This window comes from Erinaceus europaeus, chromosome 1, assembly GCF_950295315.1.
Source record: "Erinaceus europaeus chromosome 1, mEriEur2.1, whole genome shotgun sequence".
In the NCBI taxonomy this organism is placed as follows: Eukaryota; Metazoa; Chordata; class Mammalia; order Eulipotyphla; family Erinaceidae; genus Erinaceus; species Erinaceus europaeus.
The window spans coordinates 170,030,394-170,051,388 of NC_080162.1; the positions used below are offsets into that span (position 1 = coordinate 170,030,394).

Genomic DNA, 20,995 nt, shown 5'->3' on the forward strand with positions numbered 1-20,995 from the left:
CACATCCTTGGTATGACCGTTATGGCCCCTTATTGGCTGGCCTGCTAAAGGCAGAAAATCCTATTGTTTACACGAGATGTGTCCGGAGCTCAAAGGCTAGCCGCTTCTCAATCCGCCATCTTCCGGGAAACCCCGCCCTCCAGACTTTTTTAAAGGATTTCTCAAAAATGAAAACTAGCTCCAAGTCCTTTGATCCAATGAGAGCTATACTCAAGAAGTCTTTTGATCCACCCTCAGGGTCGCGGTGGACCCTGGCAACTCCCAAGAGGCAGCCCCCGAGCTAAAGTGCTCTCTCCGGGTCCTCTGCCCGCCACGCTCTGCAACCGGCGGAGGAGCCGCCTTCCCGGGCGGGCGGAGGACAATGCCCGGCGCACTCACCTTGCCCGGCGCCGCCTGGGAATTCTGGCGCCCCGCTAGTCCGTGTCACCTTTGCTCTAATTGTTAACCCAAATTAAACTGTAATCACTTCTTTGGTGCCCCCCCCTTATTGACTGGCCTGCTAAAGGCAGAAAATCCTACCGTTGCCGACGATGCTATCAGAGCACTCGCTGTTAGCGATTTCTCAGGCCGCCATCTTCCCCACTCCCTCAGTGTCTCTTTTTTCTATCCAGTAAATAAGTAATAAATAATAATAAAAAAATCTACACCCCCATCTTTATCTCATAAAAACTTCTTTTAAGTAACACACTTTCAGGGATAATAATTCCAAGTACTCTATTTATCATTGATTTAGTGCGCATTTTATTCCATTTTTTTTTGTCAAAAGAATTCTTAAGTCATGTGTGAGCAATTAATAAATGGAAAGACCCTTAGTTTTACACATTAAGTCCAGTATAGAGAAAGTTAAATTCAGTAACATGGCAACAACTTGAGAAACTACACTGATAATTTTATTCCCTTAAAAAGTCATATGCAGACCTTTTCTTTTACTTCTTCAGAATTTAATCTTAAGTCATAGATTCTCCAGTACTCAACATAACTATCAAAAATAGCAATACAGAGAGCTGAGTGGTGGAGCACCCAGTAGAGTTAATATATTACAATACACAAGGAAACAGGTTCAAGTCCTTAGTCCAGTAAGGGGGGAGCTTCATGAGCAGTGAAGCAGTGTTGCAGGTATCTCTTTTTCTCTCTCTGTATATCTCCCCTTTACTTTTCAATTTATCTCTGTATCTGTCCAACACATTAGTAATAAAATATTAAAAACATAGTAATCCACATTATGGTTTTGCAAAGGCAATAAAATTCTGATTCAGATTCTAGCCTCTAGTACAAAACATATCTAAAAACTTTAAATGAGAAAATGTATAACTATTTTCCTTAGTAACAGAATTTCAATTCTTTTTATTCTTCAGAATTTTGGCTTTGATAGTTATTTTGAATGAAATGGTGTGAATTTCCACTAGTTTACAGCTGAAAGAAATAGAGAAAGAGGATGCATTGCCTTAAATTCAAACAAGAGAAACTATACCAAGGTGATTTTATTTTGTATTTGTAGCTCTAGGACCTCAGTCTGTGTGATCCTACTGCTTTGTGATTGCATTTTTTTATCCTTAAAAATTTTTTTTTACACCCACACAAAGATAGAGAGAGGAAGAAGGAGAGAGAGAGAGAGAGAGAGAGAGAGAGAGAGACATGTTGCTTCATTATCAGTGGACCTTGCCACAGTGTCTCTATGTGGTTTGGGGGCATAAAACTGGATTTCTTTCATAATAAGGTGTGTGCCCTACTGGGTAAGTTATTTTCTGGGTCCTCCAAGGTGATTTTAGACTCTCAATTTCTTTGTGTAAAGGAGGCTTTAGTCCTGTCAAGTGTTTTTGGTGACATTACATGTTGATTCTGCTCTTTAAGCAGGAGTTTGCAGCTATTCAGCTGCATAGGTTTGGCCAAGCAGAATATAAATATCTCTGATGAGGTAGATTTGCTTTCTACCTTAAATGATTTTCTTAAAATTCTATATTTGGATGACATAAATGCCTTCTAGAAAAAATAAACCAGAGAGACTTTTGTTAAAGATCAAGGGCCCTCTGACTGTACAAACTGGCAAATGAATGTGTTCCAGGTTAATGGCCAATCCATAAAAGTGTGGGCATTTACAACATATAATATATATTTTTATAAAAGTTATTTTTTTTTCAATAGTCTTTTGGTGTTACAATGACATAGAGACTTCAAACTGATAATTAAAACTCCACATGCCCCAGAGGAAATATGCACACCTAATTTGTTCTAAAAGAAGCAGTAATTATTAAGAAATGATATGCTGAATTCTATAATCTGTAAAGATGGTTTCTTCCATTTTCTAGTTTAGGATGAGAAGAGAATCTGGAAAACACTTGCAATGCTTTGGAATGGAGAGTTCCTAGTAGTAGAAGAGGAAATGAATGATGTAAGCCCCCAATTAAAACTTTTGAATCCAAAGCCAATCTGCCTCCCACCTGTATTGACATTAACATCTGTAAGAGCCCTCCTACCCAGGTGGAAGTACTCGATGACAATTGGGTCATTAAAGTTCAATAAAGCAAAATAAAGCAGTTTACTCAGGTTAAGCAAGCCCAGAGTCCTTTAACTATTGAATCACATCTGAAATATTTGTATCCTTTAATAATAAAAATGCTACTAATAGAAGGCAGAAATATAACACTTTCAAGTATTTTATTTTTTATGATCTGAAGAACTTTGAGCTATAAGTTAAAAATAAATTATAAAAACTAGCGTATGATGTGTATTTTCTCACATGACATTGTTGGAAATAAGGTTTAAACATTGAGTTGCAGTATCACCTGACTTGATATATGATCAACAGTAAAACATGCTAATCAGAAAAATAGCTTTTACAAATATACATTTGTATACAGTGTCTCCTTTACCATTCATAAATATCTTTCACAATATGACTTTTAATACTTCAGAAAAGAAAACCACAACATAATCAGCAAAGGGTTGAGCACATTTACACTCTAAATCATAAACCCTGACAATTATACAGCTTATAACATAGAAGAAATGGGATCTCTAAAATTCAATAATACTGTCCATTCTATTTATTTGGGTTTTTATATAAATTGAATCAAAGCTTCTGCTTTCTTGTAAGAAACCTCCATTCACATTTCTGGGGGTTGTCACAGTTTCTCTTTTCTGCTGTGTTGATATCATTCATTGCTTCAGATCACTTTATCTGTAGAAACTGAAAAAAAAAAGAAAAATATCAAAATATTTAGAGATTTATGTTTCATAGTTGACAAGATGCATACAAATAAATTAAACATTATGGATAAGACAGGAGAATGATAAAGGAAGAATCACTCTTTAGGGCAAATATGTTTGAGATTGTTAGTTTCTCAGTTCCTATATTATAATCAGTACTAAAATTATTTACATTTATGGCATGCTATTTATTTTAAATCCAACTAATTTAATTACTGATATCAGTCAACATTTTTTTCACCAAGTCCTTATCTAAGTCAGAGTGGGATTACTTGGAGTTTTAGGTAAGAGAAAACAATTCAGTTGCTTGTGGATCTCTGCTGTCTGTAGTAAGAGTAATCATAAGATACTTTTCCCACTAAGAGGACCCTATCAACTGGTTTGAAGCCTCTAGTCCCCACCTGAGAGAGGCAAGTTTCATGAGAGGTGGAACAGTGCTGTGGATCTCGCTCGTTCCCTCCAGTCAAAACAGAAAGAAAAAAAAGGCAGTTGCTCAGAAGTGGAACCCTAGTTACCGTTCCATAACCATGAACAGAAGGAGGAAGAGATGGAAATGGAGGATGAGAAGGAGGAGGAGGAAAAAGGGGAGGATGAGGAGGAAGAGGAAGGGAAGGAAAAGAAGGAGGAGGTGGAGAATTGGAAGAAGAATCAAAAGAAGGAGAAAAAGAAGAGAAGAGGAAGAGGAGAGGAAGAAGAGGAGAAATAAAGAGGAAATATAGGGTAAAACTGAAAACTAGCTGTGGTCTATTATAGCCAATCCAAGGACTTGGGATGGGGTTGAGAGGGGGTTGTTGAAGACACAATGGTAGCGGAAGATGTTAGTTGGTACTAAGTTTGGTGTGAAGAAACGTCATGGGGAGAAACTGTACACATGTGACAAAAATTGCCTTTTAGTTGGTTATTTCCCCCAGTATAGTGATTTAAAGTGATTGAGATATATTTCAGTTTTATGATTTAAAATCTTACATCTAAATCTTTTGTTTATATACACTATTGAAAAATCTAAGTCAACCTTTGATACATTTATTACATTTTTGGAATTATTTCATTCTCAGAAATATTTATTTATAAATCAGATTAATGACATACTTAGAAATTATATAAAATATATTAAAATCCATTTATAATGTTATCATGTATTTAATTAATATAGTAAAATTACTTTTCAAAGAGCTCAGAATTATTGGTAAAACTTGTTATATTTATAAATATAATCCTAACAATATATACCCATTAATTTTGATTAATTTTAATTGCATAAACCAAACAACTAAAAATAAACAAAACATACACTCTCAATATATTTTTCCCTAGTCAAATGCATTAAAAACATACATCCTTAAAAAAATTTCATGGGTAGGACTTAAGAACATTTTGGTATTTTGATATTTTCTCTCTCTACTTCTCATTCTTCTTTCTTTTGTCTTCCCTCTTTTTCATTCAGCCTATCCTATATATGCACTATTCCACACCATGAATTTTTAATAGAAAAGAACATTGTTCAAATATATTCTTGAAGTTCCAGAATGTGTTCACATCCATGGAAAGAGTCAATTATCTATCTGTCTGTCTGTCTGCCTGCCTGCCTGCCTATCTATCACCTATCTATCTATCTATCTATCTATCTATCTATCTATCTATCTATCTATCATTTCCTTAAGCAGAATACTGCACTCTGGCTTATGGTGGTGCCAGGAACTGGATGTGGGATCTGTGAGCCTCAAGAGGTAAAGTTTCTTTCATAAACTACTGTGTTTTTCCCAGCCCCAAGTGAATTATGCTTTAAAGCATGAAATCTTGAGCTTACAGTATTCTTGTCAACCTATGATGCGCTTCTTTTCATGAGTTATGAATGACATTGTGCACAATTTATGTATTTTATAAAAATAATCCAATTTCAAAGTGAAACAATACCTTAATAAAATTAAATCAATCTACATAGTGATGCTGACATGTAAATATAAGGCATTGTAATTTTTGAATTTTAAGTGGTAATACTTTGTTCAGAAGGGAAATAAAGCTCTTTGTATGATTGCAATTGTACTCTTTATCCCAGGATTTTCATCAATCATGTTTTGATTACATGGAAGATGTTTAAAATATTGCAACAGCTGTGTATTTAAAATTTACTAATCATTGTGCCTCTTGAGGTTAAGTCATGGCAGATAAAACTTGTTTACAATGATTCTTACATATTCCTTTTCCTAACAAAAGAGTTAATGGTTACTTAGCAACTACCCATTTACTAAAAGGAAAAAAGAAGTAGAGTTTTTGTACATTTTCCATAATTCTAGAAAGATTCCCTTTTACCCTTCCCATTTTTTAAAATCTTAATTGTGGATGGTTACCATAAAAGTAATTATTAGGAAAAAGAGAGGTTTGAAAATCATTTCTTGGAATCTTACTTCCTAGACATAAAGCTTTAGCTAGCATAGAATACAAATATAAAAACAAAAACTTCATTAACTCTGCACTGTGAAACAGATGTTACTAGTTACATGGATACAAATTGTGAATATAACTCTCCTCATCTAAAAACAATGGTAAAATCTACCTACTAAGTTTTCTGTAGATTTCTAGTGTGAAAGAATAAAAGATTTCTGTTTGATTCTATAGTCATGGTAGAAAAGGGAAACTATGATATTCTTAGTACTTTTTTCTCGATAATGACAGTCACTTAAAGAGCTGTTTGCCTAGTATAATGTGAAACTAATTATGCTTTCCTTCTCCTGAATAGTAAGTAATTTATCTCCTGGCTTTTTGGGAGCTTACATGTTTTTAAAACAAATTCTCCTGATGATGAATGCTTTTTTCAACTCTCAATCTCTCCCATTTCTAAAAAGCAATAAAGAAAGGCACTCAGATGGGTTTGAACTGTATTGAATCAAGCTATTTACTTCTATTTGGTGAATATGGAAAAGGATAATATTAAAACATAGGTAAAGTATATCCTTTTTTTTTTTCAATGTGTTTATTGCTTTATTGTGAAAATGCTGATTTCCAGGACTGTGATTGTTACAGGGTATAATTCGACATCTCCCCTAGAGAGGTGTTAGTACACATCTTTTCTTATTTAAAAAATTTTTTAACTTCAATTTTTAATTAAGAATTTTTTTAAGTATCTTCAATTTTATATCTCATTCAATTTAAGAATCTCAATTTTAAAACTAATATATTTGAAACAAAATAGGCAGAGCAATATGTGGAATAAACACATCTGTTTGCAGTTCAATCACACTTTAAAAAGGCTTTACGACAGTTTAATATTATAAATGCTTGTGATCATTCTTCCTTTTTATTTGATAGAAGGTAAGACAGAGGGAGATAGAAAGACAGAAAGAGATGGAGGAGAAACACTTGCAGCACTGTTCCACTGCTCCTCTACTACCTGATCTCTATTCTTTTTTTCTTTCCTAATTGAGATTTATAATTAGTATTGGGTTGTCTGAAAAGTCATGATATTTTTGCATAGAAAAAATACAATAACACATCATGACTCTTATGACAACTGATATTTAAAAAAAGTAGAAATATCTTCTGGATAGCATCTGTAAATTAAAAAAAGTAAGAGTATATAGGACAATATAGGTTATATATAGATTTTAAATTTATAGAATAGCAGAAAATTATGACCAGGGTTTATATTTGTAGTCACCACTAACCATGATTTTAAGCAATTTTCTAGCTACTCAATTTTTAAAAACATATAAACATGTTTTATTTATTTATTTATTTTTAATAAATTCTGCATGGTGAAAAAAGCATGACCCAGTTAAAATCTCTAGATAACACAGCTTTCTGACGCTGACTGTTCATCTTGCATTCTAGAAGTAACCTCTTGGGGTCAAAACTATACTAAAGTCTCACATCACAAAATCCATGATGGAATGAAAACCAGGGTAGTCAGAAACTCCATCACTGGATGGACTATAATGGAAGTCAGCTGTTCGATTATATAGTATAGTTCCTGGAGTCTGGATAGTCTCTATTTACGGTGTTTGGAGATAGGGCAGAAAACAGGAGAAAAGTAAAGAGGGAGTTGGGCGGTAATGCAGTGGGTTAAATGCATGTGGTGTAACGCACAAGGACAGCTGAGGATCCTAGTTCAAGCCCCTGGCTCCCTAATTCAGTATAAATTCATAAACAGACCTCCTAGAGTAGTATGCCAGTCTATTTTAAATAAGTTGCTTCACATACATCTGAGTATTTATAGTATACTCATTTTTTTTTTTTTTTTTTTAATCAGAGCACTGCACAACTCTGACTTATGGTAGTGCAGCATATTGAACCTGGGACTTCGGAGTCTCAGGCATGAAAGTCTCTTTCCATAACCACTATGTTATCTACCCTTGCTCCCCAGTATTGACAAACATATTCTTTGATTCTGTAAGACTTGCATTAGACTCAGAACAGTGGAACATGGTAACGAAACCTTGTGTAATACTTCTTTTGATGGGTGATCTCTTCTGGCATTACTAATGCACATCATGTGTATTTCAAAGTCTTTTTTTTTTTTTTTTTTTTTGTCTCCAGGATTATCGCTGGGGCTTGGTGCCTGCACCACAAATCCACTGCTCCTGGAGGCCATTTTCCCCCTTTTGTTGCCCTTGCTGTGGTTGTTATTGTTGTTGGATAGGACAAAGAGAAACTGAGAGAGGAGGAGAATACACAGAGGAGGAGAGAAAGACACCTGTAGACCTGCTTCACTGCTTGCGAAGTGACCTTTCTGCAGGTGTGGAGCAGGGCACTCAAACCAGGATCTCTATGCCGGCCCTTGTGCTTTGCACCCTGTGCACTTAACCTACTGTGCTATCATCCAGTCCCCACATTTCAAAGTCTTTTAGAGAATATATTAATAGTTTGAAATGCTAAGAAACATAGTCAAATTTAGTCAATAAAGGAGCAGAAATTACCTGTCTTTCCTTCTGCAGGTGAAATTACAAAGGGCCAAGCAAATGGAAAGACAGGTCCAAATAGTTGGAAGCCCTAACTAGACCTAGAATTTTGACAGATATCTAGTGTTCTTTCTAGGACCCAGGAAATAGCTCTCTGTGTAGAACATATGCCTTCTTAGATGTTTGACCCAGCTTTGACCTCCAGAACCAGCTATGATACTAGAGAATTTTTTAGTACTCTAGTGTCTCACTTCTCTGTCTCTCTATATGAATGAAAAAATTATCCAAGAACAGTGAAATCACAAAAGCAGAAGGTACCAAGACCCTGCCACCACTCTCCTGCCCTTCTCTGTGTGCTTATAGCTCTCTTGTCTTGATTCATTTATTGATTTACTTTTTGAGACTACATGGAAACTATGTTTACTCCCAGGAATAAAGTAGAATGAAGCTAGTAGACTAAACCTAAAGCAACTACAGTAAGTATATAATAAAAGAAACATCAAGAATGTCTCAGAGTGTGAGGCATATGAATTACAGAGATTCTCTTAAGTCATTCTAAACTGAAACTGAGTTTGAGTTATTCTGGGAATCTGAGATTGGGTAAAGATTGTGGAATTGGGTCAAAATAGTTATCATAGATCTTGCTAATAAAAGATCTATAAAGCATGGTGTACATTCTTATTTGATTTTCATTGTACACCAGTGAGGAAGAATTATCCTGATATTATTCATTACATTTGGAGTGAGTATCCTATCTAAATTGAATTTGACTGATTTACTAAAGGCCAGTCTTGTCCCTAATTTCCTGTTTTGCTCAACTGTGGAGAACAGTAGCCAGACAGGCTGGGCACATCTGTCTTTGGCACAGGTGATCTAAGCAGGGATGTGCCAATACACTAGTGTCCAGATGATGACCAGTAGAAAAGAAAGTGAACTACTGGAAACACAGGATTTGCACATAACCTATCATCTGCCTCTCCCTGATTTGTAGCTGATTTGCCTTAAACTAATTAATCTATTTAAATTAAAAACTTGCCTTAGGCACTTGTCTAAATGAGATTTTCATGTCATAAAATACATTTAAGAAAAAAGAACATTAATTTTAGAATAAAGCTAGTAGGGATTACTTAATTTTATTGAAAAATGGTGTAAAAATTAATTTAATACTAGAAAAATTAATAAAATTGCTAAATTGCATGATTTACCAGGGCTTGGTTCTGTTATACACACACACACACACACACACACACACACACACACACGTGTGTGTGTGTATGTATATATATATATATATATATATATATATATATAAAACATTATTTTTTACTATACTATTCTCTGATATTTTATAAAGGTAACTATGATTATGTTTTAAATGTTTAAGGCTTACTGACAAGATTTGAATGACTTACAAAGTTCATAATGAAATATTGTCTACTTAGACTTAGATACCCTCCTCACCTACTTCTTATTACACTTCCCTCATTCACTCCAAAGCTAACTTCATCAAAGCAAGGACTGCAAAAGCTGAATAAGGGCAAGAGACTGGCATAATTTAATGATGACTCTTTAGTCACTATCAGGCCATCCCATCAGCTGGGGCCCTATTCGGGAAGTCCTGCACTGTTGGTGAGGACGTAAATTGACCCAGTCCTGGTGGAAAACAGTATGGATACTGGGCAAAAACTTGAGTCTAGTCCAGAGTTGTCGTCTTAACTCCTGTTTGTACAGTATATACAAGTTTACAGAATATTCTTTTTTTTTTTTTTTTGCCTCCAGGGTTATCGCTAGGGCTTGGTGCCTGCACTATGAATCTATGAATCCACTGCTCCTGGAGGAAATTTTTTCAATTTTTTTTAGATAGGTCAGAGAGAACTTGAGAGGGGAGGAGGAGCTGGAGAGGGAGAGAGATAGAGAGATACTCACAAACCTGCTTCACCGCTTTTGAAGTAAAAGATTCCCCCCTCCCCCCCCCCACGCAGGTAGGGAACCAGGGGCTCAAACCAGAATCCTTGAGCAGGTCCTTGCACTTTGTACTATGTGTGCTTTAACTCAGTGCACCCCTCCAGCCTGCCAGACTATTCTTTATGCTCTCATCTGATTTTCATTAGTCAGTGAGGTTGGTCAGATCTGGCAAGTCTTCTAGATATATTTTCAAAGAACAGAAAAAAAAAATATATATATGTTCACCATAGTACTACAAGTAGTATCCATGATTTGGAAACAACCCAAATGAGAATGACGAATGAATTTTTTAAAAAAGTGATATATAAACACAATGAAATTTTACTCAGCTCTAAGGAAAAAAGTGAGAAAACTCTCTTGTTATAACAAAGATGAATTTGGAAGGATTATGCTAGATGAAATAAACCAGAAGACAGAGCTGAGCAATACTCTGGAAAAACAAAACAAAACAAATAATAAAACATAAAAAATAAACCAGAAGACAGACAAAAGGCTTTCACTTGTATTCGAGATTTAATAAACAAAGCAAGGGGGAAAGACAGGGTGAAACATCAATAAACATTCCACTGACTTTAGATCTGCAGATCCTAAAGGGAGTAGAAGGGGGGTTGGTTACAAGGGGGTTAGGGGCATAGTATCCTGTAGCAGAGATTGATGGCATTTTGGCGGTGGTTCAAATATACTGTCACATATTTGTAAATTTGTACCCCTGAGAAAACAGACTTACACAAAAACATTTCCTGGGGCCAGGTGATGGCATACCTGGTTAAGCGCACATACTGCAATGTGCAAGGATACAGGTTCAAGTTCCTGATCCCCGCTTCATGAGTGGGCAAGTAGAGCTCCTGGTATCTCTCTCTGTCTCTTTCTGTCTCCATTTCCCCGTCTCAATTTCTTTCTGTCTCTATCCAATAATGATAATAACATAAAAATAAATTTTAAATAGTAAATTGTTAAATAAACAAAAAAAAATTTCCTAAATAAAAGTAAATTAAACACACACACATAAATGAATAATAATAAAAAGTTCTCAGAATTAAAACATATGTAGAAAGCATTGGCCTACATCTAGTATATGTGTGAATGAGTATGTCTTATCTTCTGCACTCTAATTTTTGAAATAAATATTTTCAAATGGATTTTGGATATCTATTCACTTACATCAGTTTGACTTTTATTTTTAACTATAAGAGAAAGGAGAAATTACAGATACTTTTCAATTCCATGCTCATTCTTGTGTGGATCAAGATAAATAAACTTGGAGCATTTTAACTCAATGAATTGAATCTTTGAGAATCTGAAAGATTCTGAGAAAATGCTGTGAAAAAAATCCGTTCCCAATTAGAAAAAAACTTACTTGCTGAGATTATACTTCCCTAATCAAATTATTCTGTTAAATTACATTTTGTGATCCATTGACTGTTTTTAGGTATCTTTGGCGATGTTAGATTCTTCATCTATCTCTCCTTCCTTTCTCCTTTTTCTATTTTTTCTCCTTTCTTTATTTTTTTCTTCTTTTCCTCCCTTCACCTTTCTTCCTTGTTTCTTCAACAACAATAATAACCACAACAATGATACAAAAAACATCAAGGGCAACAAAAGGGGGAAAAAAAAGCCTCTAGGAGCAGTGGATTCGTGGTGCAGGTACTGAGCCCCAGCAATAACCCTGAAGGCAAAAATTAAAGGAAATAAATATTTTTAAACAGAAAATAAATTAAAAATACAATAATATATACAAGAATCTTTTAAAAATCCTTTATTTATTTTTCCTTTTTGTTGACCTTGTTTATTGTCATCGTTGTTGTTGTTGTCACATAGAACAGAGAGAAATGGAGAGAGGAGGGGAAGGCAGAGATGGGGAGAGAAAGATAGACACCTGCAGACCTGCTTCACCACCTGTGAAGTGAACCACCTGCAGGTGGGAGCCAGGGGTTCCAACCCAGATCCTTAAGCCTGCCCTTGTACTCATGCCATGTGTGCTTAACCCGCTGCGCCATCACCTGGCTCCCTAAAACACTTTATATTTTAATTCCATTTACTATTCATATCAACACCATGGTAAATGTTACAATTGTCCTTTTACAAATAAGAAAAGAGAGGCACAAAGAAATAATTCACTTGCTTAAGCTATGTAGTTCTTTATAAGTGGGTAATACTAACCCAGAACTTTGTCTATGCAGCTGTTACTTCTTATCACTATGCTACATAAATTCCATCTGATTTGGTAAGGCATATTAGATAATTATATAAGCTTTAATAAAATTTTTGAACAGTATTATATATTTTTAATGGTTTATGCTCGACGTCAAAATACAGTAGTTTATACATGTGTAACATTACTCAGTTTTCCATATAACACTCTAACTCCCCTTCCCAGGTACTCTTCTGCCTTTATGTTCTAGGACCTGAATGCCCTCCCAACCCCAGAGTTTTTAATTTTCTTTTTAGATATGAATTCTTATTTTTCTTCATCGTTATTATTATTTTTAAAAATTTCTTTATTGCGGGATTAATGGTGTACAGTCGACAGTAAAATAAAATAGTTTGTATATATGTAACACTTTCCAGTTTTCCACATAACAATTCAACCCCCACCAGGTCTTCCTCTGCTATCATGTTCTAGGACCTGAGTTCTTTCTCTCACCCTAGAGTCCGTTACTTTGGTGCAATACACCAATTCCAGTCCAAGTTCTGCTTTGTGTTTTCCTTTTGACCACTATTATATTTTAAGAACTAATCCTCAAGTATTCCACAGCTTGTCCAATTGCCATGACTTTAAATAGCAGAGGTAGATGCACTTCCAGCAGACTAGCAAATCACAGGCTAGGAGAGTTTGCTTTGCTTTTAAGAAATGTTTCTGAACATTATTAAAATGTATTCTGGAAAATGTGACAGTAGAAAATATGAAATTTGTGTAAGGTACCCAGAATACTTAGCAAGTTCCAGTTGATAACAATACTTATCCGGTTTCCAAAAACCGGAACTGTCGTTTTATCTCAGACTACCCTGGTGCTTCTGGCTTTCTTATATTCAGAGGAATTTGGAAGACAGCAAAAGCTTATAAGGGAAGATTCTTAGGTAGAGTTTAGCTGATAGTGTGGCCTCATTTGCACATATGAGAGTTTTAATGAACAGGAAAACAGCCATATATAGTCCCCTGATTACTTTGGCTATAAAAGTACAAAGTGCTTCTGGGTAAACTGGAAGATAAGGCTTGCAACTCGAATGCTGCCTGTGTCAAAACTTTGTACAGTTCTGTGAAGGTGGATTTTTTCTTTACAAGATTAACTTCTAGAATATAGAGAAGGAACTGTGAAAGGTCAGTACCACTTAGACAATTAATCTCTTTTCTGCCAGTGATCCTGTTTACTGAGTTGTGAATAAATCTGGAAAAAAATGGGGTGGGAGAAGTCTCTCCTTTTTATAACTATCTCACCTAATGAAATGATTTCATATCTTTTCCAATTTCTTCTGTCACAGACTTAACATTCAGTGTAGCCTGAACAGGTGTAACATTAGTTCCATCAGAAATACTGATGCTGAGTTTCTTTGTTTGTTTGAGTATAAATTCCTCTCAAAGATATTTGTCAAATGAATACAGTTTTCTCATTCATTTTTATTCTAAAGAATTCGTGGGGGCCGAGCTTTGGCGCACCTGGCTGAGCACAGGTTACAACGCCCAAGGATCCATGTTCCTCTCCCTGTCTCCGCCTGCAGCGGGAAAGCTTTGCAAATGGTGAAGCAGTGTGGCAGGCCTCTCTGCCTCTCTCCCTCTTTATCACCTCCTCCCCTCTCAATTTCTGACTATCTCTATCCAGCAAGTAAAGATAATAAGAAAAAATTTTAAAAAGAATTAGTAAAGTTCACCATACTTAATATTTTTTTAAGCATTAGTTAGAAAAAACACAAACCAAAGTACTATGCTGATAATGTATTTGGTGATAGATCACTATCTGAAACATTAAAAAAAATCCCAAACTTGAAGAAAATACGTCATTTAACAGATTTTTTTTTTTTTAAGTTTTAAAAAAATCTGGAAAAAGTAACTGAAGGTCTGGGCTGGGAGTAGATATCATAATGGTTATGCAAAGCGATTCTGATGCTTCAGGCTTCAGAGTCCCAGGTTGATTCCCACCATGAACCAGAGATGAGCAGTGCTCTGGTAAAAAAAAAAAAAAAAGAAGAAGAAGAAAGTAACTGAAGGTCTGTATATATAATTATCTAACCCTCCCTTGAAGTCTACTAATCTACCCAATAAATACAATGTTGGAAAATTATCTTATGTAATTCGAATATGACTTAATACTTTAGATGGATGAGTTGTCTAACATAGATTTTTTTATCTGATGTTTTCAGATAAAAATACTTGCGTTTAAAGATCTAATATTAGGGGCCTGGTGGTGGCGCACCTGGTTTGAACTCCTGGTCCCTACCTGCAGGGGAAAGCATCACAAGTGGTGAAGCAGGGCTGCAGGTGTTTCCCTCTCGCTCGCTCTCTCTCCGTCACCCTTCCCTCTTGATTTCTGGCTGTCTCTATCCAATAAATAAAGATAAAAAAAATTTAGAATATACAAAAAAGATCTAGTATTAGATCAAGAAGAAGCATAACAGAAGGTTCTGTGTTTTTAAAGATTCAGCATTAGAAATAGGAAGTGTTATAACGTAGATATGTAAGAAGAAAATGATAAAAATTTTAAAGGTAGTATTCATATAATCATAGTACCTGAAAATTCATAGACAGATCACTATTGTATTGTGTTAAGGGTCCAACATTCATTGTTTATTAAGATTAATTGGATCAGTTATTTAAGTAGGAAAAATTAAAGATGGCGATTTTCACTTGGTTAAACAATTTGCACTTACCTAAACTAATGTGCTTCAGTCTCTGTATTCTTCACTGGCACACAATTGTCCATTTAAACTCAGTAAACAGTAAAAAGGCATCAAAATTGAATAGAGTATGCATATTACATGCCATCATGAGAAAAAATATAGCATTAGAAATCAGGGAGATAATATAGATAAAATATGTCAAAAATTTCATTATTTTAAATGACATTCCCATGGTTACAGTGTCATCTAAAATATGCCCTTTTAACTAATGCAATTTGTAATTTTTCTCATAAACAAAATAATTCTAGTGAAAATGAACCTTTAAAAGTCAAGTGAAGCAAATCTATGTTTGTTAGGCAGTCAGTGAATTATTTCTCAGTTATGAGTGGTTGATGGACTTTTCTCCAAAAAAGTACTAAATTTTGCTTAGCATATTCATAAATATCATGTTTGAGTATTTTAAAATTATTTTATTTTGCCACTGGCTCATCACTGTGCTAAATTTTTCTCTCCATTTTTCTTTTTTGATAGAGACAGAGAAATAGAAAGGGAGAGATAGAGGGAAAAAGATAGACACTTACAGTACTGCTCCACTACTCCTGAAGCTTCCCTCCTGAGAATGGGATCTAGGGGCTCGAATCTGGGTCTTCATAACTATCAAGGTCTTCATAAATGTCTTAGAGACAGTTTTGCCCTCCCCTTGCAAGGTCATGCATTTCATTTATGTATATTCTACAAATATGTGAGACCATCCGATATTTGTCTTTCACCTCTGTACTTCACTAAGCATACAGATTTATTTTTAAGTTGACATATGTAAGAATGTAGTTCTAGAACTAGATCACTAGTTCTAGAAACTGTACAGGAAGTTGTTATGATGTAGCTTTTTATCTCTAAGGGAAATAACTGCTCTGCTTTGTTCTATACAATGTATGTATTTTGTTCTATACAATGTATATCTTTTGTTCTATACAATGTATGTATTTTTTGCCCTAGTGTATGAAAGTCTTAATGTTTCCACTAGCTTCACTAAATTTTAGACATTTTTATGACTATTTATAACTAGACAATTTTCTTTATGGCCATAGGACCCTGATCTCTCTCCCTTTTTTAAAATTTTCATAGTTACAGTTAATAAAACCCACACAAAAGTTCATAGCTACATTTAATAAAACCCACATAAAATTCTTATAAGAGAAACATCATTTTCATCTAAAACCTTCCATTTCTCTGTCTTTTGTTATTTGAAATCATGTAAATAGGTAATAACCTAAAAAGAAATCCTCATTAAGTTTATTCTTATAAACTTAAAAACAAATTACAAACCCTACCTGATTTATCTGCTAGTGTCTAAACTGCTTGACTCATTTTCCTGAACAATTAGTAATATGTATAAGTTCTGTTTATGTTGCATTAAGATGTTAATATTCTCCATATGGAGATTGGGTTGTGGTACACTTGGCTGATTGCACATGTTATTATGCACAAGGACCCGGGTTTGAGCCCTTGGTCTCCACCTACAGGGGGAAAATTTTGTGAGTGGTGAAGCAGCATTGCAGGTATCTCTCTCTCTCTCATCTATCTCTCTATCTCCTCCTACCCTCTCAATTTCTGACTGTCTCTATGCAACAAATAAAGATAATAAAAAAAGAATTTTCTCCATAGCTTCTTGCCAGTTTAATTTCATTTTTTGCCCCTTCATGAACCTGGGAGTCATCCTTTTGAAATACAGTTATCGGACATCTCATCTTTGATAAGGGGGCCCAAAGCATTAAATGGAAGAAGGAGGCTCTCTTCAATAAATGGTGCTGGGAAAACTGGGTTGTAACATGCAGAAGAATGAAACTGAACCACTTTATCTCACCAGAAACAAAAAATCAACTCCAAATGGATCAAAGACCTGGATGTTAGACCAGAAACAATCAAATACTTAGAGGAAAACATTGGTAAACACTTTCCCACCTACACCTCAAGGACATCTTTGATAAAATAAACCCAATTGCAAGAAAGACTAAAGCAGAAACAAACCAATGGGACTACATCAAATTGAAAAGCTTCTGCACATCCAAAGAAACTGTTAAACAAAGAAAGAGACCCTTCACAGAATGGGAGAAGATCTTCACATGCCATACATCAGACAAGAAACTAATCACCAAAATATATAAAGAGCTCAGCAAACTTAGCACCAAAAAAGCAAATGACCCCATCCAAAAATGGGCAGAGGATATGAACAAAACTTTCACCTCAGAGGAGATCCAAAAGGCTAGCAAACATACAAAAAACTGCTCCAGGTCACTGATTGTCAGAGAAATGCAAATTAAGACAACATTGAGATACCACCTCACTCCTGTGAGAATGGCATACATTAAAAAGGACAGCAGCAACAAATGCTGGAGAGGCTGTGGGGACGGAGGAACCCTTTTGCACTACTGGTGGGAATGTAAATTGGTCCAGCCTCTGTGGAGAGCAGTCTGGAAAACTCTCAGAAGGCTAGACATGAACCTTCCATATGATCCAGTAATTCCTCTCCTGGGGTTATACCCCAAAGACTCCATAACACCCAACCAAAAAGAGGTCTGTACTCCTATGTTCATAGCAGAACAATTCAGAATAGCTAAAACCTGGAAGCAACCCAGGTGCCCAACAACAGATGAATGGCTGAGAAAGCTGTGGTATATATACACAATGGAATACTATGCAGCTATCAAGAACAATGAACCCACCTTCTCTGATCCATCTTGGACAGAGCTAGAAGGAATTATGTTAAGTGAGCTAAGTCAGAAAGATAAAGATGAGTATGGGATGATCCCACTTATCAATAGAAGTTGAGAAAGAATATCTGAAAGGGAAACTAAAAGCAGGATCTAACTAACTTGAAAGTAGGGCACCAAAGTAAAAACCCTGTGTTGAGGGGTAGACATGCGGCTTCCTGGGCCGGTGTGGGGTGGGGGTGGGTGGGTGGGATGGGACATAGCCTTTTGGTGGTGGGAATGGTGTTTATGTACACTCCTAGTAAAGTGTAGTCGTATAGTTAATTAATATGAGAGGGGGAAAATTAATTGTATGTCTCGAAGTTTTTAAAACACAGACTGAGTCTTTTTAATATATAGGCTGTGTATTTGATATGTGGACTCTCTCCAAAGCCTAGACTAGGGAGAACAGAAGCAACCAGTGGCACAGCTATATACAAGATACTGGGTACTATACAGCAAACCCTAACAAAAGGACTTTTCAAAGTTAACCCAATTACCAAATAATGTGATGATAACATTAACTATCCATTTTCTTTTTGAACCCTAAGACAGCAGGAAACTCACATCTCCACTATAGAGCCCCTACTTCCCCCAGTCCTGGAACCTTAGGATAGAGCCCACTTTCCTGCATGCCTCTCCCAATCCATATCAAATAATATTGCATCAGCCGACCGCAACCTAATCAACGCAACGAGTGCCACCTCAACATACTTCAGCTCAGACTGTGTCCAGAGACTTCATGTGTGGAATGACAACCCTTCAGCTTCATTACTCAGGTGAGACCTTTCCTTTCATAGTATTCTCTAATTCCATCCCAGGTGGTTCACTTTCTAACAAAGTCCCAAAACCTAGATATACACCAGTTTCTGTGAGAGAGAGAGCTTATGTTCACACGTATCCGTAAACTACTGCAAAATATATACCTGAAAGCAGAAGTGCACTAGAGTCTGCAGTGAGTACCCCCCCACACACTTCCTCTCTACTATTCTAACCTTTGGGTCCATGCTTGCTCAACAATTTGTTTGGCTTTGTATGTTAACTCTCTTTTCAGCCACCAGGTTCCAGATGCCATCAGGATGCTGGTCAGGCTACCCTGGACTGAAGACCCCACCAATGTGTCCTGGAGCTCCGCTTCCCCAGAGATTCACCCTACTAGGGAAAGAGAGAGGCAGACTGGGAGTATGGACTGACCAGTCAACATCCATGTTCAGCGGGGAAGCAATTACAGAAGCCAGACCTTCCACCTTCTGCAACCCACAATGACCCTGGGTTCATGCTCCCAGAGGGATAGAGAATGGGAAAGCTATCAGGGGAGGGGATGGGATATGGAGACTGGGTAGTGGGAATTGTGTGGAGTTGTACCCCTTCTACCCTATGTTTTGTTAATTTATCCTTTCTTAAATAAAAAATAAATTTAATAATAAAAAAGTACAGTTATCAAGGAAGACTGTGCTTCTAAGTCTCAGATTCTTCAGGAAGGTAGGAGTGAGCTTAATTTAGGTAAGTAACAATTCACAAATTTATAATACCTAATTGACTTGACCAATCTCACTTCTAGTAGTCTTTAGTACTTTCCCACCAACCTACCTGCTACAGAGAGTAGATCTGAGGCTTTCTGTTTAGTGGAGCTGTATTTACTATTAGTCCTTCTGGTCTTGACCCTGGTTGCCATTCTTTATTCTAAATGAAATCTTCCATGTGTGTTTAAAGAATTAAGAACCAGTTTTCTTTGCGATCATTGTGATCACTATGGTACTCTCTTACCAAAAGTAGTGCTATATATGTGTGAATATATACTATATATATGTGAATTACTATATATATGTGAATATTGTGAACACCTTTATGCAAATAAATTGGAGAACCTAGAAGAGATGGATAATTTTTAGAATCATACCACCTGCCAAGCCTAACCCAAGAGGAAGTAGATAGCTTAAACAAGCAATCACTTCTATAGAAACTGAATGAGTTATTAAAAATCTTCACAAGAATAGAAGTCAAGGCCCAGAGGGCTTGATTAAGAAATTCAACAAGACTTTCAAAGAAGAACTAACACTGATTCTCCTCAAAGTCTTCCAAAAAATTAAAGAGGGGTTATCACTCCTACACATATTCTATGAGGCTAAGATCACTTTGACCCCCTGCCACACACACACCCCGTCCCACCCCAAACAGGAAAGGACTCTACCAGAAAAGAACACTGTAGACTAATATCGCTGATGAACATTGATACAAAGATCCTGAAGTTCTTGGCAAATTGAGTCCAACAACATATTAAGGAAATAATTCAACAAGACCAAGTGAGATTCATCCCTGGGAAGTAGGAATAGTTCAACATTTCCATGTCAATCAATGTAATTCATCATATCAACAAAAGAAAGATAAAAATCACATGGTCATATCAATTGGTGCCAAAAAAGGTCTTTGACAAAATTCAATGCCATTTACTATCATGTCATTTAATGCCATTAGAGGCTGTTTGGCAATTACATGTGTAGCCACAATAACTTTTCACAGCTCAAAAACTTATTTTCTAGTGACCATGTTGTCCTCCTGGTTAAAGTTGGAATCATAGTACTTATCTGGGTATTAAGTAGTTTCAAATACATTGAAGTTAATGGACTTTTTTTTTTTTGGCTATAAAATGTTCAGACCAGGAGGGAAAGAGATTTATATTCTGGCTTATTTTATAACTTGGTATCATATCTTTGCTAACTAAATTCAGGTTACTTCAAATTTGCATTTTTATCACTCATGGGAGGTAATAATAAAGAACCACTGAAAACCAGCACAACAGAGCCAATATTGCCGTGCTGAGTGGACTTTGATGTGTTGGTTAAGCCTCCTTCTGTTCCTTCTTAATGCTGTTAAGATGCAGGCTGCTGCCTGACTGACCTAGTGAATGAGTAATAATGAAAAATGTTTTCTTCTTTGCTTTATGTAACAATCCTCTAATTCACAGAAGGCATGGATATAAAAGTAAGAGCAAGAACACAATCTGATTACAACAGACACTAAAATGTGCTTTAAAATAATGAGTGAGGTTTAGTTTGAGGTAATCTAAGGACATCTGTCTGTCTGACAAATAGTAAATTAACATGTGCTACAACCCACACTAAGGAAAAATACCAAGTGAAATAAGTCCTAAGAAATTCTTTTCAAAAAAACTATCATTTAAAAATATATTTATTTAGTTATTCCCTTTTGTTGCCCTTGTTGTTTTTTTATTGTTGTAGTTATTGATGTCATTGTTGTTGGATAGGACAGAGAGAAATGGAGAGAGGAGGGGAAGAAAGAGAGGGGGAGAGAAAAAAAGACACCTACAGACCTGCTTTACTGCTT

At 35.8% G+C, this 20,995-nt stretch overlaps 1 protein-coding gene across 8 annotated transcripts in view; it reads right to left on the minus strand.

Annotated features, from left to right (window-relative positions):
- Positions 1-724: 724 nt before the first annotated feature.
- The window catches only part of RALYL (RALY RNA binding protein like), a 729,450-nt gene continuing 709,179 nt past the window's right edge, over positions 725-20,995 (minus strand). For all 8 annotated transcript variants that reach the window (XM_060199431.1, XM_060199474.1, XM_060199446.1 and 5 more), the window contains one exon: positions 725-3,187. In XM_060199431.1, the coding sequence (XP_060055414.1) occupies positions 3,170-3,187 (18 nt within the window). In that variant the 3' untranslated portion in view covers positions 725-3,169. The remainder of the gene's footprint in view (positions 3,188-20,995) is intronic.